The sequence below is a fragment of the Eubalaena glacialis genome, chromosome 5 (genome assembly GCF_028564815.1).
Source record: "Eubalaena glacialis isolate mEubGla1 chromosome 5, mEubGla1.1.hap2.+ XY, whole genome shotgun sequence".
NCBI classification, from domain to species: Eukaryota; Metazoa; Chordata; class Mammalia; order Artiodactyla; family Balaenidae; genus Eubalaena; species Eubalaena glacialis.
In genome coordinates this window covers 90322302-90348405 of record NC_083720.1, presented here as the reverse complement: position 1 = coordinate 90348405, position 26104 = coordinate 90322302, and the positions used below count along the sequence as shown (strand labels likewise).

At 37.0% G+C, this 26104-nt stretch overlaps 1 protein-coding gene across 1 annotated transcript; it reads right to left on the bottom strand.

Annotated features, from left to right (window-relative positions):
• Window positions 1-1348: 1348 nt before the first annotated feature.
• Window positions 1349-25790, bottom strand: DCK (deoxycytidine kinase). Its single transcript, XM_061191447.1, has 7 exons — window positions 25565-25790; window positions 21101-21216; window positions 11227-11420; window positions 10074-10221; window positions 4770-4885; window positions 3160-3250; window positions 1349-1399 (listed from the first exon to the last, which is right to left on the bottom strand). The coding sequence occupies exons 1-7, from the start codon at window positions 25653-25655 to the stop codon at window positions 1373-1375; spliced, it is 783 nt and encodes a 260-aa protein (XP_061047430.1). The 5' UTR covers window positions 25656-25790; the 3' UTR covers window positions 1349-1372.
• Between the last annotated feature and the right edge of the window lie 314 nt (window positions 25791-26104).

Sequence of the window (26104 nt, the reverse complement as noted above, 5' to 3'; positions counted from 1 at the left end):
CAGTAATTTCTCTTAAAGGAGGGGGAAAAAAACTTCAGGTATAATCCAACAGAGAAGCAAAGCAAACTATGAAGTGAAAAGTGATGATGATGTTCTCAAAGTAGAAATGTGTGACTTTTATTTACTTTTAAATAAAACTTTAAATAGTAGGCTGCCTAATTAATCCAGACAGTAGGGAAAGTAGGAGGCAGGAAATAAGAGCTGGGACTAACTAAACAGACTTAACTGCTAAGAAGAAAATCTACCTTGTCTTCAGTTTCCCTTTTGACAGCTCACCAAGTATAAAGAAAGACTACTCATTCCCAGTATAGCATCAATAAAAAATAAAATGGAAAAATGTATCCCTCACTATGTCCCACTAACATTTTCCCTATAAAAATGGGAAGAAATTAAGGAAAACTATAATTCCACCTCAAATGACTTAAAGACAATCATAGTTTAAGCCAATCTTCTAACTATAATAGTAATACTCCATTCTAAAAGAATGGTCTGAGAAGGGAAAAAGCAGGTAGCTATTTAAGTTCCAAATAAATTCAATCTTTCTATTCATGTAATAATCTTCAGTTATCTTTCAAGTATAGAAACATTTTCTCTTTAATCCTACAAAATCCCATGCAAAAGATGAAGCCTCACTCATACCACAGATGTAGAAACAAAGGCAGGAAAAAGATTAAATGATTTATAAATTATGCCATTACAAACCGGGAACAAAGTCTAACCTGCTTCTCTACAAATGTATTATAGACACATTAATAAATCAGTGAAGTAACTAAATACTAAACCTGGTCTTATCTTCCACATAAATTAAGGTAGAAGGGAAGGCACCTGATCAAAAGCATTTAAAATAAAACCTCATCATACTTTTCCTAGGGATTCCTTAAATTCCACTTTTCAATTTTTAACAGGTACACTAATTTACACAGGACACATTACCATTTACTATGTAACATTAAAGTTTGTAGTTAAGAAATTGGTCAGTGAGATGAGAAGCACCAGAAAAAAAAAAAAAGTCAACCGGCTGAGGAGGATAATAGAGGAGAAAGACAGAAGGAGGCTGGGTCCTTTATGATGCAGCTTAGCCACTATAATGATTCTGGAACCATCTACCCCCCAGACATCTTGTTGTAAGGGATACTTAAATGTCTTTCTTTTTTTAAAGCCCCAAAAAAGAAAAGAAGAAAAAAACAAAAAAGAAAAAAGAAAAACTAGCTATAAACTTTTGTATAGGATTCATTAAAGAAAATTTTTTTCTTGGAACAAAAATAGTTAAAAACTTGGGTTTAGAAGAGAGACTTGTATGAATATGGACCTATGAAGATACACAAAGCTGAAGTATGTGTAATCATTTGGCTGCCTGTAGTCTTCAGCAAGATCACAAAGTGCTCAAAAATTCTTTTACCTGAGGGGAGGAAAAAAATATTAATATAATTCCTTGGCTAATTTGAGATATCTAATATTCATTTTCAATTAAAAGTATCTACACAGTTGAAGACCTCAACTGTATAAGTAACTCTATCACAAAGCCATATCATTTAGTTTCAAAAGAAATATTAACAAATACTTCAGTATTAGAAGATGAATGACCTAAAATGTCATCACAGGAGTTATTAAATTTATATCTAAGATTGATACAGTTCTATAACAGCCATAACACTAATTTTATTATCTCTTTATAATACCACAGACCACTGACATGTGCAGCTTTAGTATTGATAACATTAATAATTGCAACGGTTTAATAAGTCTAAAGGTCCTGATTATGTATGTAATCTATGTAACAGATTTATAATTTTTCTGAAGCACAAATCTGAATCATATATACACACTGTAATACTAGTATGTGAGGAAAGGTCATATAAGTAGTGAATGAACTTAGCCAACTGGCCAACGTCACAATTCAAGATACTGCTCTCTACATATTCTAGACTGCACAGTAATTCTCCTGAATAGACAAAGATTATTGCCTTGCAAAAATACCTGAAAAAGAAAGCAAACTTCTAGCAAAACTAATTAAACCAAAAATAAATAATAATATGAAATGGTGATTATTAATCAAAATACAGAAGTGTTAGATAAAATTAAAAAGTGGTTTTACAGATTTATCTAGTTAAAATGATGGTTGACTATTAGTACTGTAATGGCTGACTTAATTTTATTTATTTTATTTTAACAGTATCACAAGTGAATTCTTGACTATGTTTTTTAACATCATTAAATTAGTATGAAGAGGTCACTTGAATTTTCCAGATATGCTTGTCTTTATATCATGGGAAAAACAACTATATGCTATAGTAGTTATCTATAAATGGTGAGATTTTCAAAATTCTTGAGATACATCCCTTATAAATGTTAAATACCTATTATAGTAAACAGCAGACATTTTGTGACAGGAAAAAAGAAAAATAAAATTTCTCTCAAAACTAAACAAACAACAGAAAAATGTGGCTTCTTCTTTAGCTCTTAGATCACTAAGTTAATTAACATGGATATAAGGATATTTATACAAATCCCATTACTATTCTCTCTGAAGTGTTCATCAATAGGTTCTCTGCCAGTCCCTTTATGAATATGAGCACCACTCACTTTATAGAATATAGTCAACTTCCAAATATATGGAGGATAGATCAACTCTGATTAGGACAATGACCCAATGATTAGGGGCAGTGCCAAGTTATCACCGACAAGGTCCCAAATAGAACTCAAAACTAAAAATCTTTAATCTCAAGACTCTAGTTAGTATAAAAATGGATGAGATCCATATCCTACAGATTCAAACATCTTCCATACTGAATTTAGTTGAAAAAGATTAATTTCACAAATAGTTTATTATTATCTAAAGATTGGTGGTATAGGGAAGAGGGGAAGAAAAGGGAACAAAGCAGAGGAGAGTGAGAAAGAACTTTTGTTAACATGGTTACCCCTATAACACAGATAAAGAAACTAAAGGATAAAGAAGGTCCTCATTTTAGCTAAGGGTACAAAGCTAGAAGTTGAAGTTAAGATGAGAATCTAAACAGTCTAAATCCCTCTAAAGCTCTTAACTGTCTCTTAATATAACTTTATGTAATCTTTCCTTAGAAAATTGTTTTCTCACAAAGTTAGAACACTTCTTTAGACAAGACAAAACAAACATTATTTATAGTCTTTGTATAAATCTACCTTTTCAACCAGACTGTCGTGTTTGTCTTTAAAGTCTTCATTAACATCCAGTGTTAAGATAGGCACTTCCTGTAGATAATCAAAGTTGGTTCTGTTTGAAAAGAGAGAGATGAACAAAATAATTTAAAAAAGCAACAAATAAAAGAGAAATACTAAAAATTTATTCTTATGTCTTCACTGGAAAACAAAATGTTATCAATCATTTTATATTAAAATTATCCTGCCAAGTACTTCATCTGGCAGCCCCTTCTTTCTCACCTAGATTTACTATACATGTCTAAAAACCTCAGGTATAAAATGTATAAAGTTAGGCATTGTGAAATGTAATTCTCCTCAAAAACCAAAATCATACCATAAAGTAGGAATGTTTGCTTTTTCTTAGAATTTTGCTGTCTTTTTTTTTTAATACATTTATTTATTTATTTTTGGCTGCGTTGGGTCTTCGTTGCTGCACATGGGCTTTCTCTACTTGTGGAGAGCAGGGGCTACTCTTCATTGTGGAGCGTGGGCTTCTCATTGTGGTGGCTTCTCTTGTTGCGGAGCACAGGCTCTAGGTGCGAGGGCTTCAGTAATTGTGGCGCATGGGCTTAGTTGCTCCACGGCATGTGGGATCTTCCTGGATCAGGGCTCGAACCTGTGTCCCCTGCATTGGCAGGCGGATTCTTAACCACTGCGCCACCAAGGAAGTCCAGGAATGTTTTCATTTTATAGATGAGAAATCTAAAGCTCAGGGAGGTCACTCTGAGGCTCAGAGATTGTCTAAGTTTGCACACTAATAAGTGAGCTGCATCTGAACCAAGATCTGACTAATGACAAAGTACAGTGATCTAAGAAACAAACCTGAAATATCTTAAAATTCTCTCTCAAAGAGTATAGGTATATCTCAGAGATACTGCAGGTTTGGTTCCAGACCACTGCAATAAAGTGAATATCACAACAAAGCAAATATTGCAACAAAGCAAGTCACACAAATCTTTTGGTTTCCCCGTGCATACAAAAGTTACATTTACTCTATACTGCAGTCTATTAAGTGTGCAATAGCATTACGTCTAAAAAAAAGTACATACCTTAATTTAAAAATACTTTATTGCTAAAAAATGCTAACCATCATCTGAACCTTTAGTGAGTCATAATCTTTTTGCTGGTGAAGGGTTTAAAATATTGCAAGAATTTATAAAATGTGATGTAGAGACACAACATTAGGAAATGCTGTTGGAAAAATGGTGCCAACAGACTTGCTTGACACAGGGTTGCCACAGACCTTCCATTTGTAAGAAATGCAGCATGTGCGAAGCACAATAAAGTGAAGTGCCATACAACAAGGTATGCTTGTACCTAAATAATGTATACAGATATATTTCCTACTTTATCCCTTAATGTGAAATTCCATATATTATGCTGTAAATACTGCTGGGGGAGATTAGCTATAAAAACTTTAAGAAAATAGGATCTCATTGCAATAAAAAGAATCAAAATCCATACTTAATTCTGGGAGATCCTACAATACTAATAAATAAAAATGGCTAAAAATGAAAAATTATACATGATTTGGATTAAAATTTGATAAAGGAATTTAAAATGAATAGTAAATAAGAATAAGGAAGTCTTACTTTAGTGTTCTATGCAGGAGCCAGCTTTCATGCTTATAGTGAAGCTTCTCTAAGTATTCAAGAGGAATGCCTTGTTCTTCATTTCTTCCCCGTAAATATATTCTATTCAAGCATTTCTAAAAGCAAGCAATAAGAAACAGGTAGGAGGAGTGGAGGAGGCAAGGAACAATTATTCTTGCCAGCTGCCATTAAATTTTTCCTTAGTGTCTCTTTAGTTATGCTAGCCAAAATCTCTATTTATTTTCCCTAGGAAGTTGAAGTAGTTCATTCTCCCCTCCTTGTGCTTTTCAACCATTTGGTAGCTCTAAACCAAGTGTTACTCCGAAAAATAAGTCAAAATATGTGTATAAACTTTTGGCATCCATACTTGAAATACACTATATAAAATAAGTTTAGTTAAAAAACAAATAATTTACCTGTGATAAACCATGATGGAAAAGAATATGAAAAAGAATATAAATATGTATAACTGAGTCACTCTGCGGTACAGCAGAAATTAAACACAACATTGTAAATCAACTATTCTTCAATAAAATTTTGTTAAAAATTTAAAAGTTCAGGGACTTCCCTGGTGGCACAGTGGTTAAGAATCTGCCTGCCAGAGGAAGGAACACTCCCAAACTCATTCTATGAGGCCACCATCACCCTGATACCAAAACCAGACAAAGACACTACAAAAAAAGAAAATTACAGACCACTATCACTGATAAATATACATGCAAAAATCCTCAACAAAATACTAGCAAACAAAATCCAACAACACATTAAAAGGATCATACACCATGATCAAGTGGGATTTATCCCAGGGATGCAAGGATTCTTCAATATACACAAATCAATCAATGTGATATACCATATTAACAAATTGAAGAATAAAAACCATATGATCATCTCAATAGATGCAGAAAAAGCTTTTGACAAAATTCAACACCCATTTATGATAAAAACTCTCCAGAAAGTGGGCATAGAGGGAACCTACATCAACATAATAAAGGCCATATACGACAAACCCACAGCAAACATCATTCTCAATGGTGAAAAACTGAAAGCATTTCCTCTAAGATCAGGAATGAGACAAGGATGTCCACTCTCACCACTATTATTCAACATAGTTTTGGAAGTCCTAGCCACGGCAATCAGAGAAGAAAAAGAAATAAAAGGAATACAAATTGGAAAAGAAGAAGTAAAACTGTCACTGTTTGCAGATGACATGATACTATACATAGAGAATCCTAAAACTGCCACCAGAAAACTGCTAGAGCTAATCAATGAATTTGGTAAACTTGCAGGATACAAAATTAATGCACAGAAATCTCTTGCATTCTTATACACTAATGATGAAAAATCTGAAAGAGAAATTATGGAAACACTCCCATATACCATTGCAACAAAGAGAATAAAATACCTAGGAATAAACCTACCTAGGGAAACAAAAGACCTGTATGCAGAAAACTATAAGACACTGATGAAAGAAATTAAAGATGATACCAACAGATGGAGAGATATACCATGTTCTTGGATTGGAGGAATCAACACTGTGAAAATGACTCTACTACCCAAAGCAATCTACAGATTCAGTGCAATCCCTATCAAACTACCAGTGGCATTTTTCACAGAACTAGAACAAAAGATTTCACAATTTGTATGGAAACACAAAAGACCCCAAACAGCCAAAGCAATCTTGAGAAAGAAAAACGGAGCTGGAGGAATCAGGCTCCCTGACTTCAGACTATACTACAAAGCTACAGTAATCAAGACAGTATGGTACTGGCACAAAAACAGAAATATAGGTCAATGGAACAGGCTAGAAAGCCCAGAGATAAACCCACGCACATATGGTCACCTTATCTTTGATAAAGGAGGCAAGAATATACAATGGAGAAAAGACAGCCTCTTCAATAGTGGTGCTGGGAAAACTGGACAGCTACATGTAAAAGAATGAAATTAGAACACTCCCTAACACCATAAACAAAAATAAACTCAAAATGGATTAAAGACCTAAATGTAAGGCCAGACACTATCAAACTCTTAGAGGAAAACATAGGCAGAACACTCTATGACATAAATCACAGCAAGATCCTTTTTGACCCAGCTCCTAGAGAAATGGAAATAAAAACAAAAATAAACAAATGGGAGGATATGGGGAGGGGGAAGGGTAAGCTGTGACAAAGTGAGAGAGTGGCATGGACATATATACACTACCAAACGTAAAATAGATAGCTAGTGGGAAGCAGCCGCATAGCACAGGGAGATCAGCTCGGTGGTTTGTGACCACCTAGAGAGGTAGGATAGGGAGGGTGGGAGGGAGGGAGATACAAGAGGGAAGAGATATGGGAACATATGTATAACTGATTCACTTTGTTATAAAGCAGAAACTAACACACCATTGTAAAGCAATTATACTCCAATAAAGATGTTAAATATAAATAAATAAAAAATAAACAAATGGGACCTAATGAAACTTAAAAGCTTTTGCACAGCAAAGGAAACCATAAACAAGATGAAAAGACAACCCTCAGAATGGGAGAAAATATTTGCAAATGAAGCAACTGACAAAGGATTAATCTCCAAAATTTACAAGCAGCTCATGCAGCTCAATATCAAAAAAACAAACAACCCAATCCAAAAATGGGCAGAAGACCTAAATAGACATTTCTGCAAAGAAGATATACAGATTGCTAACAAACACATGAAAGAATGCTCAAAATCATTATTAGAGAAATGCAAATCAAAACTACAATGAGATAACATCTCACACCGGTCACAATGGCCATCATCAAAAAATCTACAAACAATAAATACTGGAGAGGGTGTGGAGAAAAGGGAACCCTCATACACTGTTGGTGGGAATGTAAATTGATACAGCCACTATGGAGAACAGTATGGAGGTTCCTTAAAAAACTACAAATAGAACTACCATACGACCCAGCAATCCCACTACTGGGCATATACCCTGAGAAAACCATAATTCAAAAAGAGTCATGTACCACAGTGTTCATTGCAGCTCTATTTACAATAGCCAGGACATGGAAGCAACCTAAGTGTCCATCGACAGATGAATGGATAAAGAAGATGTGGCACCTATATACAATGGAATATTACTCAGCCATAAAAAGAAACGAAATTGAGTTATTTGTAGCGAGGTGGATGGACCTAGAGTCTGTCATACAGAGTGAAGTAAGTCAGAAAGAGAAAAACAAATACCGTATGCTAACACATATATATGGAATCTAAAAAAAAATGGTCATGAAGAACCTAGGGGCAAGACGGGAATAAAGACCCAGACCTACTAGAAAATGGACTTGAGGACACAGGGAGGGGGAAGGGTAAGCTGGGACAAAGTGAGAGAGTGGTAGTGTATATATGGACATATAAACACTACCAAATGTAAAATAGATAGCTAGTGGGAAGCAGTCGCATAGCACAGGGAGATCAGCTCGGTGCTTTGTGACCAGCTAGAAGAGTGGGATAGGGAGGGTGGGAGGGAGGGAGACGCAAGAGGGAAGAGATACGGGGACATATGTATATGTATAACTGATTCACTTTGTTATAAATCAGAAACTAGCACACCATTGTTAAGCAATTATACTCCAATAAAAATGTTAAAAAAAAAAAAAAGAAGAGCCAGGCAATACAGGATCCACAAGAGATAAGTGAATAGGTGTCTCAAGAGGATAAGAATAAAAAAATCCAAAAATAGCAAATTTGAAACAGAATGGCAGAACCACCAGCCCAGGTTGGAGCATGGAGCTTTGAGGTTTTGAGTCACTCCAGGAGATTTGAGGCAGTAGGCTATGTAGTATAAGGAGCTGGAGCTGATCTTCCTGAAGAAAACAAAGAGTCTTGAGAGGTTGTGCCTTCATTAAAAGAGAGCTAGTAAAACTCCATCCACAAGCCGGAGTGAGAGAGAGGGAGCTTGAAAACATTTCAAGACAATGACTTGAAAATAAATAATTCACCAGTGAGAACCTGAAATCACAGGCCTCAGACACATGTAGCATTGGGGTGCTAATTCACACAACTGACATTGCATGTGAATCTTCAAGATGAGGGATTACTATCGAACTGTTCCATACCCTTGAGGCTCTTATCTCTAAAGACCATGGGAAAAATAGAAAGGAGTTAAAATGGAATAGACTGTAACAAAGGGTGGTAACCAGAATAGAATGTTTTTTGGTTTTGTTTTTTTAAATAAATTTATTTATTTATTTTTAAAAAATTTAAAAAATAAAACAAAGTTTTGTGTTAGACTTTAAGATATTGACTATGAATGTTTCTAGCAGAATGAAATTATTAGTATTCTTCATGTTTTCTTCTATATTTGTATTTACTATTTTCCTAATTAAAAACAAAAATTATTTTCAAAAATAAAAGTGAATTTCAAAATTACTATTGTTAAATTCTGGCTTACTTGACATTAGAAGAGGAACAAAATCATCCCTTGGAATTAGAAACCTAGTTTCTTTGAAAATTCAGCTTCAATAGCAATACAGTATTCTTTCAGGCTAGAAGTCATGGAATTTGCATTCACCAGAGCCTACTCTGTGACTTAGGGAAGAAACAGGAATAAAAAAGAGAGAAAAATGGGGATGCAAGCACCAAAACCAGAAATTCCTTAACAAATGTAAGCTCTTATTTAGGTTACTTTTATGAAAGGCATCTATCTACTTGGTCTTCCTGGATTCATAACATAATTTCATATGTAAACAAGAATAGCTATTTACAACCTATGACAAAAGGCACATTTTCAAGTAAGCTCCCTTAACTGAAAATGGCAAGGGTCCTCCAAGGCTCTTCTCAACTACAGCTGCTACTGCCCACCCATTCCAAGCCACAAACAACCATAAAGGATTTCTTGAAATGGACCTCCACCAACTTGGCCAGTCCTTCAGCAAACATTTACTGAGCTCCCACTATGTACCCAGGCCCTATTCTAGGCACTGGAAATTCAACAGTAATTAAAATACCTAAAGTTCCACCTCATGAAGCCTACACTCTAGGGGTTGCTTTAGAAAGTTTCTTAATGCAGCTGTGATAGATAACAGACCCTGAGAAAGTCAGGAAGAAATAATGAAGAACAGAACTGAGGAAGAACAGAGAAGGGGCCTAAAAGAGCAACTTCCAAATGTGGGCTTACAGTTTGCTTAGGAAAAAAGAATGTTTCTATCTACACAGTTATGAGTTTCTAATTTGGAGGTGGGGAGTGGAGTCAAACTAAATCGCCTTCATTGCATACCACTGAAAGGATTTCTAAATATTACTCTGAAATGTCAATGGACAAAACAAATTTTTATTGTTTCTCACCTCTGGAGTGGCTCGAAGATAAATGATTCCATCCAGTTCAAGGCTTTGGCCAAACTGGTTATTCATCCAGTCATGCCAGTCTTGATAAATGGTCCACTCTGTTTCATTCATGCAGTCAGATTCATACAAATTAGATGCAAAAATATACCTGAAAGAGAGTCTACATCAACACATAAATTCTTTCCAAAAAGCACAAAGAAAAAACGGATCTACTAAATGGACATGAAACATTCTCCTAAACCCATGGCAGATAATGCCTTGGTTAGCAGAAAAAAACAACAACAGAAGAAAACAACACATTATCTCCAACTACAGAAAATATGTACTTGGCCAGCAGTTCCCAAAAATGTGGTGTGAGAAACCCTGGTGGTCCCCAAGACCCTTCTAGGGGTTCTGTGAAAGACCAGATTATTTTATATACTGTACTTCAACCAAAAGCTTACAACTGCTTAAAAACAGAAGCACAAATGAGAATACAGCTGACTTCTATTAAGTCAGACACTAAAGAGATTTGCAAAGTTTCAAACAATGCTACTCTTCTCACTAATTTTTTGTTTTGAAAGATATAATTTTCACATCTTTTTTATGTTTATATGTAATGGATTTATTATTACTAACTTTAAATAAGTTAATAATTGTTTTTTATATTTCTCAACCTTAATCTCTAATAACATAAATATCAATAAGACACGAAGCTCTTTGGGCTCCTTAATAATTATTAAGAATGAAAGGGGTCCTAAAATTTGAGAACCTCAGATCTAACTCTAGTAAAACAATCCTTACATAATAAGCAGGGTAATTCTAAGCCGCCCTTAGAGATATATGATCTCCTAGCTCCAGGTGCAAGTCTAGAATACAGATCCAGATTTAACCAGGTCAGATAAGAATTCTAAGAGGGTTAGAAAAAAAAAATCTTCTCTGCAAATTTGAATGAGATGAGATGGCCACTATACCAGTTTCCATGGCAGCTAGCAATTATGCTAGAACTTCCCTAATGGCATTAGTACCAAACTGCTGAAGGTATTAAATGTCATATTCCATCTCAAATCTCCAACTCAGCCTCTCTTATTACTTTGATTCCCAGGAAACAGGAAAAAAAAGTCCACTTCTAAGCCAAGATTCCAAACTGACAAGTACAGTCATTTATATATACCTGTCACTATACACAGATCGTTCAAAAAATAATACAGGTTTCTCCGCATCTTTGAGCTTGCCATTGAGAGCGGCAAGCTGAGCTCGTATTCGACTGAGGCAGGCATATGACTGGAAGGTGAAAGACCACCGTTCAGGTTTCTCATACATCATCTGAAGAACATTCCCACCACTTTTCTGAGACGTTGTCAGTTCCTATTTTGAATTTGAAAAAAGAAACAAAAAGCAATGATCAATAGGGCTATTTTAATGTTTTTTAAGTTAAAAAAAAGTGGATAAATAAAAAGAAAACAAACAACCCAATTTAAAAAATGGGTAGAAGACCTGAATATACATTTTTCCAAAGATATACAGATGGCTAATAGGCATATGAAAATATGCTCAACATTGCTCATTTAGAGAAACACAAATCAAGACGAGATATTCACACCTGCCTCTGAACACAGTGAAATTACTTACTGCTCTTACAAAATATCACAAAAGTTTGCTAGTAACACTGCTTTGTTCAGATTTCTAGCCTAGCACCTTCCCTGGACAGAGTATGATGTGTTTAAGTAATTAAACAGGCAAAGCCATCTTAGGTCCCTTCCAGTGTTCCTTTCACACTGAAAAACTCCTGAGATACCTTGGTGGTATCTATTTGCTAATCTCTCCAACCACAGCATCCACTTTTCTATATTCTGTAGAGCCAATTTCTTGTTATTAGATTTTTATATAATCTGATTAAAGTCGTTTACGTTAGGGAATATCTGATTTAAACCATGAATTTTTTTTAAAGAGGCTTGGTATCCTCAATGAATCATTTGCAAAAAATATAGAAAATAATTTTGAGCATCTATCCATTGCCACTTCACTACTACAGGCCAAAGTCAGCAAATTCTAACATTCGAAGCTTCCAAATCAAAAAAAAAGGGGGGAGGGGGTGTAAAGAGAAAGAAGCCACTGAAATTTCTTCCTTTTTTTTTATTTTATAAATTTATTTATTTATTTTTGGCTTCACTGGGTCTTCGTTGCTGCGTGCGGGCTTTCTCTAGTTGTGGTGAGCGGGGGCTACTCTTCATTGTGGTGCACGGGCTTCTCGTTGCAGTGGCTTCTCTTGCTGTGGAGCACAGGCTCTAGGCGCACGGGCTTCAGTAATTGCAGCACGCAGGCTCAGTAGTTGTGGCTCGTGGGCTCTAGAGCACAGGCTCAGTAGTTGTGGCGCATGGGCTTAGTCGCTCCACAGCACTCGGGATCTTCCCGGACCAGGGGTCGAGCCCGTGTCTCCTGCACTGGCAGGCGGATTCTTAACCACTGCGCCACCAGGGAAGTCCCTGAAATTTCTTCCTTTGAGTGACAGTATTTTCTTTCTTTTTAAATTAAAATTGATTGCACAGTAATAGAATATATTAGAATACTTTTGATATTAGAGCTGTCAGATTAAGAAAGAAAAAACAAGGGACTTCCCTGACGATCCAGTGGTTAAGACTCTGCACTCCCAATGCAGGGGACATGGGTTCGACCCCTGGTCAGAGAACTAAGATCCATCCCACGTGCCGCGTGGCCAAATAAAATAAAAATTTAAAAAAAGAAAGAAAGAAAAAACAAAACCCAGGACCCAGGGATGCTTCATCATCTTTTCTATGTCAAGCTATATAAAGATTCCCCCAAAAGTTATACCGTCTTTAATCTTGTTTTCTAACTTTCAAGGAATAAAATATGACTGCCTAATTCCTATTCTCAATCCTAGTTCAAATACCCCTGAACACTTCCTGAAAGTTCATGCTCAAGGTAGGTGGTTTTCCTCTGAGGAAAGAAAAAAAAAATCCAGAAGTGTAAACATTACAACCGACCTCAGTTTCAGTTAAGAACTAAAAACCACACAAACACATGGCACTTTGAGGCAGAATTTAAATTTCATACCACAAACCACATAATTAAGTGAAACTTCTTCTCAAAACTGGAAGAAAAAAAAGCATAAAACGGCAAGAGGCTAACAGTCAACAACAGGGCTGTTTAGAAATACTGAGCAGATGATGAACTGAAATAAGGGTGAAGTAATTGCCTTCCCAAACTGCTTAAAGAATAAATTTAATTTTATTAGAGTTTCAAGGGCCTTTGTTAATTTAATTATAAACTGACTTTCCACTTATTCATCATCATCCAGGGAGAAAATGTTTCATACAAGTGAATTTTTCCAGCTAAATGAAGTTTATCAACTCAACCAAAACTTTCGTGTAGTTATTTTTATAAAGAGGACAGTAGTGTCTATTTTATTTTCCTACCCTAGTAAGCATAGCATTTTGGAAATTACTTAGTAACAGAGACAACTTTATGAACACTGACTGCTGGGTTTATAAGAGAAGTTAGCTAAAGAGCACAAGCTGCTATTGCACACATTAAAAAAAAATTAATTAATTTTTAAAAATTTAAAAAAATATATCAGGCACAGAAACACTAGTATGAAAAGATACATGTACCCTTAGGTCCATTGCAGCATTATTTACAATAGCCAAAATATGGAAACAACCTAAGTATCTGTAGACAGATGAATGGATAAAGATGTGGTGTATGTATACAATGGAATACTACTTGGCCATAAAAGAGAACAAAATCTTGCCATTTGAAACAACATTAATGGAACTTGAGGGTATTATGTTAAGTGAAACAGGTCAGACAGAGAAAGACAAATACCACATGATTTCATTTACATGTGGAATCAAACAAACAAATCAAAACCCCCAGCCTCACAGGTCTAGATGGAGGGAGGTAGGGGATGTGGGGTGAAATGGGTAAAGGCGATCAAGAAGTACAAATTTCCAGTTATAAAATAAATAAGCACAGCATGCAGGATAGAGTCAATGATATTGTATCAAATTAGTATGGTGACAGACAGTACCTAGACTTCCTGTGTGATCATTTTTACAATGTACACAAATGTTGAATCACTATATTGGACACCTGAAACTAATACAATATTATATGTCAATTATAGCTCAATAAAATATATTTAAATATTAAATACATAATATTAAATTATTAATTATCAAATTATCAAAAAATATACATTAAAAAGTTTTTTTACTTGACACTAAAAAAGAGGGGCAGAGGTGTAGTGGTATTTACGTATACATGGAATTCTCTGCAGTATAAATGTTAATTCAAAACACAAAATTTAAGTCTTGGATTAGTCTGCTCTATCCCTGGTTGTATTATCTGTAGCTTACTTAGCATATTTTCAAAAAAGAATGTGCTTAGGAATGTGAACACAAAGGCCATATTTAAGTTTTCTTAAAAGTTTATTTTTTATGTCTTAGATTTAGAAAATAAAGAATTTTCGTTGAAGAACTAGTAAGTTCATTACACAAAATATCCCTTCATTAAGAAAATATACTTCAATTTTAATGATAATTATAATAATACCTACTGTTTATTATCTATTTTATGCCAGGGACTACATGAAAAGTTTTACATACATTATCTCAACCCTATGAAATAGTCATTACTGACACTATTTTATAAATATTAAAAATGGGGCTCAAAAAGGTTGAATAACTCATTAATATCAATATATCTGGTAAGCAGCAAAACTAGGATTCAAGCCTAAGACTGACAATAAAGCCATATTCTTTCCAAAACGTTGATCTGCTATTAAATACTGAAGTTATATCTATAAAGTAAGTAATACTTAATTTGATTTCTTGAAGGGAGATATTCAGATACTATGTGGATAATTAACTGGTGCTGGTGTTCTGTATTTTAATAATTTTATCTTAGACATGGATAACTTTACATAATTATACAATAGAGAATTCACTAATAACATAAATACAAATTCACTAGTGAAAATACATCTGAGTTATTTTTATAAATAAAACTAACCATGAAAAACAATTTTTTGTCTTTATCATTATCTGGGCTTACTATTTCAGGTTGTCTTTGGTGCACAAATACCTATTACCAAAATAACCATCAACTTTATTTGTTTTGTTTTGTTTTTGGCTGCACCCCACGGCTTGTGGGATCTTAGTTCCCTGACTAGGGATCCATGCCCCCTGCAATGGAAGAGCGGAGTCCTAACCACTTGGACCACCAGAGAATTCCCTAAAATAACCCATTAACTTTAATTAATTAATTAATTAATTTATTTATTTATTTATTTTTGGCTGTGTTGGGTCTTCATTTCTGTGCGAGGGCTTTCTCTAGTTGCGGCAAGCGGGGGCCATTCTTCATCGCGGTGCGCGGGCCTCTCACTATCGCGGCCTCTCTTGTTGCGGAGCACAGGCTCCAGACGCGCAGGCTCAGTAGTTGTGGCTCACGGGCCTAGTTGCTCCGCGGCATGTGGGATCTTCCCAGACCAGGGCTCGAACCCGTGTCCCCTGCATTGGCAGGCAGATTCTCAACCACTGCGCCACCAGGGAAGCCCACCCATTAACTTTAAAATAAACTTCAACAACTTCCACATTAATTAATTAAACATGGCACTTTTGAGTTTAAGTTACATTAACAAATATATTTAAAGTACTTCTATTTAGAAATTGTGTGTGACAGATACTACTATGTGTTCCCTAAAACCAGGTTGTTTTTCTTCCTGGACACACAGCTAGGCTTTATTTCCCAGTCTCCCTTGTAATTAACTATAGCCACAAGACTCAGTTCTAGCCAGTGGAAGTAGGGCATAAGCAATGTTTATCATGTCCAGGCTGGACCCATAAAAACCTCTCAAAAGTGATGATTCTTTCTTTATTCATCAACTGGAAGCAAAAGACACCAAGGCCCTAGAGCAGCGGTTTTCAACTTCAACTCCAGGGCAGGGGTACCAAAGTATGATCCCCATAACAGCAGCATCAACATCACTTGGGAACTTGAGAGAAATGCACATTTTCAACACCCCACTGCCAGACCTATTAAATCAGAAACTGGGGATGAGGGCCAAGTCTTTGTTTTAACAAGTCCTCCAGGTGACGCTAATGAACACTAAAGTTTGAAGCACTGTCCTAGAGGTTAGGTGAGCCACACATTAGAAGGGGCCTGGGTCTCTGAGTGACAGCATGGTATGCCATCCACTCAATACCATATTGTACTGTACACTGCCTGAGAAATGAAATTTTATCATCTTAAACCAGAGACTTTACTATAGCAGCAAGTATTACCTTAAATTTACCTGATACGGACTTCCTTGGTGGCGCAGTGGTTAAGAATGCGCCACAACTACTGAGCCTGCGCTCTAGAGCCCGCGAACCACAACTACTGAAGCCTGTGCTCCCGCAACGAGAAGCCACCACAATGAGAAGCCCACGCACCATAATGAAGAGTAGCCCCTGCTCACCATAACTAGAGAAAGCCCGCGAGCAGCAACGAAGACCCAATGCAGCCAAAGATAAAAATTAAATAAAAAAAAAAGAATGACTTATCAAAAAATATGCTGTTGTTTCACAGATAAGTAAATTTTATCCCTTCTTTCACAGAGTTACTAATTTTTCAGTGTCTTCTTAGTGGTAAGAAGTGTTAGATAAAAGTAAAATAGCATTTCACAATAAATAACAAAGATCTCCCAAAAGAATTCAGCTCACTGAGAGAAACAGACTAAAAATATCTTCCTAACAGTCTGTAGACCTCAAAAAATAAGCTAAAAGGAAGCAATTAAATCAAAGCTTTGGGCCTAAATAATAACATAAATCACCAAATAAAGCACTTTGTTATTTGAAATAAATCCTTAATACAAAGACTGATAATCATCTGGGTCATATGATTTAAAGATAATCTTACCATGGGAGGGGAAGGGAGGGGAGACTACATAATCTTTCTAGGTACTTTCTCCCTCTTTATTTTGCTAAAATTGGTGGGAGCTCATCGATAGTATAGCAACATTTCAGCCACTAGGTGGCAGGTAAAAAACAAAACCAGCTAAACATGCAGGTGCAAATTAAATTACTGACTAGGGGAAGAAGAGATCAAAGGTACCAGCAGCCCAACTCTTCCGATCCCAGTGCTACTGCCAAGAAGTGTGATTAAATGGAGAACATTCGAAGTAGGACTGGCCTTACCAGAGGTGGGTCTGAAGACAGTCTACTTCTCACTATTGACAGCATGCTAAGAAAGCTTAGATTTGGATAGTGGTTCACACTATAATCCCAAGGAACAGGTCAGGGATGGGTCTGGGAAAGAAGCGCCCCAGGATGAGGGAAGAAATTCCATTTCTTGAGGTCCAGGAAAAAAGAAGAAAATATCCAAAGATACTGAGAACCCACCCACTCATTACTACCCTCACACTCCACTACCTTATCCCCAAAATACTATCCCCACAATCTGAAACTCCACCTAAGTAAAGAGGATTAACAACATAGTAGCCTTCAATACACACACAAAAATAAAACTATCCTCCAAGAATGTACACAAATATACAAAATCCAGTGAAGGTTACCAAATTGTAACATGGTGGAGACATGACTGGATTACAGGAAACTGATGAAAGTATATGTTAATTAAAGTATATGTTAACAATAATAGTAGGTTCACTTGCCTGGTAGTTATAAAGAAAGTTTGGAATTTTGACTCTAGTACACAGGAAGAAAATGCTCCAGCCCATAAACATGAATTTCAGATCCATGAAGCCAATTCTTAAAACAGAGACAGATGCATCAATGCATCTTAGTCTAATGACATCAGTCATTAAGATAATATAACTAATTCCCCTGAGCTCTGATTCTAGGCTTAATAGACAACCTTCTTATTATAAATTGTCTTCCCATGTATATTAATGCAATGTTTTCAACCTCTCCTCTCCAACACAACTAAAGGGTTCAATACACTCCTAACACTAACAGTGATTCACTAGGGCAGTCATTTTTAACCAGGAGGCATCCACATTTTTAAATTCCCAAGGGATTGTTTGTTGTTTGAAAAAGCACCCCAAATCCTTGAGATCTTGTAAGTTCCTTCTACTGGGCCTATATAGAGAATGGGCTGACCTATATCAATGAATCTGATAATTACATTTCTCTCTGCAAATTAAAATTTTTGACATTATGGTTTTTATATATGTTCCTGTGTGCTTGGTTAATATAAGGTACACTGGGAATTCCCTGGCGGGCCAGTGGTTAGGACTCTGCACTTCCATTGCAGGAGGCACAGGTTCAATCCTTGGTGGTCGGGGAACTAAGCCGTGCGGTGTGTCAAAAAAAAAAAAAAAAGTAAGGTACACTGAGAGGCAGAAACATTTAATGTGCCAACAAACCAGTTATACATGTTTAATATGAGTTAGAAGCTATGATGTTAAAACTAGAATGGACCTTAAATGAAGGTCACCTAATCCAATCTAGTCTAACATTCCCCCCAATGAAAGAGTTCCTTCTGTATTTCTCACATTGGTTTAATTTGGCTACTTTGTACCTAACCCCTGAGAATGACTGCACTGACAGTTGACCCCAGAAATGAGGGGGGAGAAAGATTATTTTTAGAACACAGGTCTCTCATTTCTAAATGTAAGCAAACTTGAATAGGGCACTTTGAAAGAGGCCACAAGACATACTTTAAGAGGTAAAAATGCAGGGTGAGGGAATACAGAAGATCCAAAGGAAAATGGGCAAAAGGACCTGAAAAGGGACTTTACAAAGGAAATCCAAATGGCAAATAAATTAATTAATTAAAGGAGCACCATCTCATTAGCAATCAGGGAAATATAAATTAAAAACATAAAAGATATTAAATGTTCAACAGAATGATAAAATTTAGGAAGCTGGGCAATACTAAATACTGGCAAAGGGGTGGACCAGTGACAGCTTCAGTACACTGTGGGGAAGGTAAACTGGTAAAACCACTTCAGAAAAATAGGCATCATACACGTACCCAACACCCAGTAATTTTACTTCTTATTCCAAGAGAAACTCTTGCATGTGTACACCAGGATTCATATTCCTAACGGGGCTGTTTTTACGGCAACTAAACTAGGAACCGCTCAAAAACTGATCAAAGGTATAGAATGGACAAACCGTGATATATGAATACAATTGAATACCATATGGCAATGAAAATGAACAAGCTATAGCTGCATGCAACAATACAGACAAATTTCACAAACTTATTAAGCAAAATAAGCAAGAGGAAAAGGAATGCAAACAGATGATTTCATTTATATAACATTAAAAAACAGACAAAACATTATATTTCTTAGAGATATGTTCATGTACATCAAATTCTTTTTAGAAAGCAGAAAAATTATCACAAGAATTATTTTATGTGAGTGATTACCCCTAGCGGAGTTATTACCCTTGGGAAGGAGATACTGTGACCTGAGAAGAACAAACAGGGACTTCTTGAATGAGAAAGTAATGGTCTATTTCTTGACCTGGGTGACGGTTACAAAGATGTTAGCCTTCAAACTGTTCTTTAAACTGTACATAGGTTTATACACTTTTCTATAGTTATATCATATGTCAATAAAAAATGTTGAAAGAAGCAAATAAATTTACCCACTTTAAAACTCTACTTAAGGCTAACTCTGCCCTTCCTCAAAGACCAGACTGAAATATCAATTTCTTAAGAAGATGGAGTCCATATGGGAAGGAAGTCCCTTCAGAGTTTAGTCCTAGATTATTCAAAGGATTGGGGTGTAGTGAGCTGGGTCCCAGACCTAAAGTTAACTATGTTTGGCAAACAGGTATATGAGAAAATACTTTTGGTTATTCAAAACCAATGTCCTCAAAGTCTGCAGAGTATCTTGGCTGGTGACTCCTCCTTGTATATATGATTTACATTTTAAATATTCAAGTATTATTCCTAGATTCCCTAGACCAACAGCTAAACTTTTAAAATTACACTTTTTCAAAACCTCTCTGTCCTCCTCAGACCTAACAAAGTAAGTTTCTAGCACACATTTCCATTTTTCCATTTCTGCTATGCTGCTTTCAATTTCAATTCTCATTTCTCCAGAAACAAAAATCTTAGCAATCAGATCTCTCTTCTTCATACACATACAATAAAGTTTGCTGTAAAGAATGGAATTTAACGATTATGCCCTCTTTCTCATTTGCAATGTAGGATGGAAAGTTCTGGGAAATTGAAACTTGTGTCCAGGGTGAAAGTCTGACAAGGATGAAAGTACAAAAATAATGGCTGTCTCTAAGACAAAAGTCCTGAAAAATAAACTAGTAAAATTCAGCTATTGGGTAGCTGTTTTTGCTTTTCTTATTTACCTATTTTTAAACAAAATGTAAAAAGCCACACAAGAAATTTAACTTACAATTAGATTTTTTAAAAACGTTTTAATTAATTTTTAAAAACTTTTAAAATTCTACTTACATGCAATGGAGTGCATAATCTTAAGTGCATAGTTCAATGCGTGTTATATGTACATATATATACACTTCCATGTAACTACTGCCCAAATGAAGATACGGACTTAGAGCTATATTTGAAAGTTTGTTGTTGTTTTTTTTAAATTAATTAATTAATTAATTAATTTTTGGCTGTGTTGGGTCTTCGTTGCTGCGTGCAGGCTTTCTCTAGTTGTGGTGAGCGGGGGCTACTCTTCATTGCAGTGTGCGGGCTTCTCATTGTGGTGGCTTCTCTTGCTGCGGAGCACAGGCTCTAGGCACATGGGCTTCAGTAGTTGTGGCACGCGGGCTCAGTAGTTATGATTGAGGGCTCCAGAGCGCAGGCTCAGTAGTTGTGGCGCATGGGCTTCGTTGCTCCACGGCATGTGGGATCTTCCAGGACCAGGGCTCGAACCCGCGTTCCCTGCACTGGCAGGCGGATTCTTAACCAATGCGCCACCAGGGAAGCCCTATATTTGAAAGTTTTATTGCAAAAGGAAAACAAACAAACAAAAAATCCAAGAATACAATGTTCTCTAAATCAAAAATTTTTATTTTATTAAATAAAGTTTATTTTCATACCTCAAATTCATCCTGAGTACTTTGAACATTGCACCACCTGGCAACAGGTTCAGGAACCACTTCCCAATCCTCACAGACTTGTTTAAGGATATTCACAAATGTTGACTTCCCAGCAGCTGTTGTGAGAGGAAAAGTGAAACTGAGGAAGGAAATTTATCAGGAAAAAAAAACCAAGACAGCCATCAGCTTTTACAAAATTTGTAATAGCAAACAATACAAAAAAGAAAAGCATTCGATTTTCTAAACTTTCTCTTTTAGACTTTTTTTAAATGAAAAGTAAAAGGATCCCTGCCCACCTGTATTAAGCTCATTTGTTTGTTACTGTTTTTAGTTTACCAAAGCCATGGAACAGAATTTTTAAAATTCTAGGGAATTCCCTGGAGGTCCAGTGGTTAGAACTCTGCACTTCCACAGGGGTGATGGGTCCCATCTCTGGTTGGGGAACTAAGATCCCGCAAGCTGCTTGGCGCGGCCAAAAAAAAAAAAAAAGTAAAAATTCTACTCCTAGACTTACTTTCCTTAACAAAACAGAGATAACTGTGGAAAGTGGTTAAGGCTATTCTCCCACTTAATTAGGTATGTAATTTTGGGCAAGTCACTGAACCTCTCAGAGCCTGTTTCCTCATAATACAATGGAGACTGTAATAATAATACCCTCCTCATGGAAACTGCTGTGATAAATAAGTAAACTACCACAACAGTGACAGTCATTCCCGGCTCTTGCATTTTCAAAATTTTCCTCTCTACTGGCTCTATTCGTTCAGTTTACAAACAAACTCAGGTTTTTCCTATCTAAAACCAATCTAGAAACAACCAAATAAACCACAAAATTAATATAAAGATGCATCCAGGGAACTCCCTGGTGGTCCAGTAGTTAGGACTCTGAGCTCTCACTGCCGAGGGCCAGGGTTCAATCCCTGGTCGGGGAACTAAGATTCAACAAGCCAAGCAGCGTGGCCAGAAAAAAGAAAAAAAAAAAAAGCATCCAATTCCCAGAGTTTTAGGATGGGAAATAATATGATTATTATTATATGACACTAATTATCATACGACACTATGGCTAACAGAAGTTATAAAAATATTTTTGCAAAACACTTCCTACAAGCAATAGCCATGTTTTTTCTGCTTCACTTCTATGGTTCTATCAAACTCCTTAAAAAAAAAAAAAAAAGTTGTATAGACTTTACTTCTCCTTGATCATTCACTAGTTTCTGAGATATCTAGAAGGAAAAAAAGAAAACAGTTTGGGTGTAACCAAGACATTATATTCACTATTTTAAAATTATCTGGGAATTCATTCAACTTAATAGTAGGGAAGGTCTTGACCTAGAATTTGACAGGGTGTAACAATACTCTTAATGACCACCACACCCTTCCTATCTGAAGTCACCAAATGTGATTATATTAGTCATCTCTGGTCAGCATGATGTTTTCTCTCCGTCTCCATATATATGAATACAAATGCACACGCACATAGATAAACATATTTTAAAAAAGCAACTGAAGCAAAGCTTCCTCTTCCTTATAAACTGGATCCAAAGAGGGCAAAAAGAACTTACCTTTGACTTGAAGAACTATAATCAAACCTAAAACATTACATAGGTCAATAGAAAAGAAATAAAAAAAAAAAAAGAGGGAGGGTCAATCAGAAGGTAACACAGAGAGAACAGTTGAGAAGCAAAACACAAAAGTCATATTATCACCAGAGGACAGGCAAAAGACTTTTAAGGATAAACTAGATGACCATGAGGTTTAATCATAGGAAAAACACTGGTGGACCACAGATTTCATGTGAAGAGGGTAAGCACAGAAACCGTAAGGCATTTAGAAGAAATGAATGGAAGCATATAAAACATTCACCAGACATTTACTGAGCTAGATGGAGGAAGGAAAGAAAACATGATGTTCGGAAAGAGCACCCAAGGAACACATTAAAACACCAGCCATCAGCTAGAGTCTGAAAGCACTTAAGGCTAGAGCACTCAGCTTTCTTCTGATACCGCTTACCAACAGAAAAAGTTCATGTGGTCATACTCTGAAATTTTAAGAGTAATAACAGTTACTCTCTAAAATTACTCTTTAGTTCAAGCAGTGTAAAAATAGTTACCTGCAGTTCCCAATCAGACTAATATCCAGTTCCTTAACTTTTGGGGAGGAAATGGGGGTCTTGAAAATAAGCTAATTAATAAATTAAAATTCTAGGAAGGCAAAGGAGAACAAGCACCAAGGACACTGATGTTAATACTTTAAAAAGTCATGGGACCTAACAAAATTATTAATGCCAAGTAGGCATAATGATGCCAAAAATCATTCTATACAGACCATTAAGATGAGAAGTAGGTAAGGACTCCAAAATCTAACATAAGAGAGTATTTTAGTTAGAGAACATGAGAAAACAAGTTACATGAGTATGAAATGAAAATGACCAGTTAAAAATTCAAATTCTAGAAAATAGAGGAATCATGAAATAGTCTTCTATACACAGATTAGCAATTTGTACATATATAGCTTATTTGGGTCTGGCAAATAAGGCGGAGGGCACATGAACAGCAGTATAAGAACATTAATAAACAGCAAACGACAAAGCTGCAGTGTCAGGGAAAACAGTTAAGTGGTAAGTGACATATCCCATCTAAAGAGCAAATGGTGCTCTTACAGAAACACAGTGCTACCAGATCTTCAGATTTTTCAAGAGAAGCCAAGAATCTAGATGTTTATGGGAAATCTCAACATTGTAAATGCTAGCAACTAATTAAAAATTTTTTTTCAAATTTGGGCAGGCCAATATTGTGTAAATGCAGGCCATCAGTTTGCAACTCCTTTCAGTGTAGGTAATGGGGAGGTCAGAGAATTTTAAGCAAGGGATAACACAATCACATTTGTATACATAAAGACTGCTCTGGAAGAATTTTGAGAAACTGGAGAGGGGGTGACATATTAGGAAATTATTTTAGGTGCTGAGAACATTAAAGATGCTTGGAAGGAAGTAAATTTCCAGATATGATACATTGCTTCAGTGGATTTAGGAAAGGGAAGGGATTGTGGTATAGATCTGAGAGGTTGTTCATTCAAATTTACTTTTGAAAAGGTTTTGTTCATCTACTTTCTCCTGTCTTTATACATGGTCTTCTATATCCAATAAGTAGCTGTGTGGAATCATACTAGTAAACATTCACCTTCAAAGAACTTATCCAGCTAAGAAGAAATGAGAGTCTATTACATGGATCTTTCCCACTGGTGCCTTAATATTGGAGCAATGAAACAAGATGTCCTCTTTGAGGGTGTGTTCAGCTTTTTCTATTCCTTGGAATGCTGCTAAAGCATCTGTTTGCCTTGCCTTTTTAAAGAAGTACAAGTGCTTTGAGCATGGTAAGAATTAAAATTTACTGTATGCATGAATGGCCAGTACCTAACTTGGAACCAAAAAAAAACAAAATCCTATCAAAACAGGAAATACCAGGCATAGGTTTCCTGTGGTAGGAAATAGAGAAGAATCGGAAGTTCTCATGTATCTTGCAAAATGACATCTGGGTTAAGAACAGAAACAGCAGTGGTCTTTGAATCATAACACAATGTTTACTTGGATGTTGGGTAGGGAGTGAGGAACTCCTTCTGCTAAGATCATTGAAAAATTCTTTCCTTGTTCTTGAATGTTTACAGCAGTTTTATTCATAATCTAAATACTGGAAACAATCCAAATGTCCACAATTGGGAGAGAGAAACTGTGGTATATCCGTGCAGTGGAATACTACTCAGAAACAAAAAAGAACAAACCACAGATACAAGCAACATGAATAAATGTAAAAGCATTATGCTAAACTAGAGAAGCAAGACACAAAAGGCTACATACTCTATGAATCCATTTATATGACATTCTGAAAAAGGCAAAACTTACAGGAATAGAAATCAGATCACTGCTTGCCAGGGGATAGGAATGGAGAGGAGACTGACTACAAAGAAGCAAGAGGGAACTTTCTGCAGGGATGGAAATGTTCTGAATCTTGATCTTGGTGGTAGTAAAACATTGTATGTTTGTCAAACCTCATAGAGGGGTATACCTAAAAAGGGATCCTTTAACTTATGTATATTGCACCTCAAGAACTGACATACAGACACATCCAAAAAAAACACCACACACCGCAAAAACAAAACCCTTCCCTTTGCGCGATCCAAACAAAGAGGATGAAAGGGACCCCAAGCGCGCCTCACAAAGCCCGTAGGCCTAGGCCCGCCGCCTGACGCCCAGGGGTCACGAACACCCTCGTGGCACGGGAGGGAAGCTGGAGAGGCAAGAGAAGGGTGCTTTCGGAGGCTGGGGAATTTGAGGGCGCGTCTGCAAGCACAGGAGCAGGCTGGGAGGAAAGCCCTCAATGAGGAGCAGCAGGGATGAAGCGAAGGGGCGCTTCAGCCGCCGCTGCCGCGACTACCCCTGCTTTGGGACCAACACTTCCCGAGGCTCCTTACCGATGTTCCCTTCGATGGAAATTTTCTTGATGCGGGTCCCCTCAGAGCTGGCTGCGGGAGATGGGCAGCTCCTCTTGGGTGGGGTGGCCATGCCTCGTCTTGTGGCGGCCCCGAGCGCGTCGGGCAGGGAGGGCTGGGAGGCGGCCAAAGGTGTGCGCTGCGGGGCCGACGCCGCCGCGGAGCTCGCCTTGAACTGCAGGCTCTCTGGCCGGCGGGTACCCGGGTTTGATTTTGGCGCGCGGATGCAGCTGCCGACGGAGGCGGGACTGTGAATTGGCCGCCCGCCCAGCGGGGAAGCCACGCCCCCGCCTTCCCCTGAACCTGCGATCCCTCCTGGGTCCCTCCGCCGGCGCCCGCCCAGCGCGGGGCCCCTGCGTGCGCGCCCAGCACGAAGGGTCACGGGGAGCGGGGGGGGCGGGGCCGCGCGCGCGCAGGCGCACTTCTGCCCAGGAGGCGGTGGTAGGGGGATCTTCCGGGAACCCGGGCGGGTGCCCAAGGTCGAAAGGGGCTCGAGGGTGGGGCTCCAGGGTAGAGGGCGCC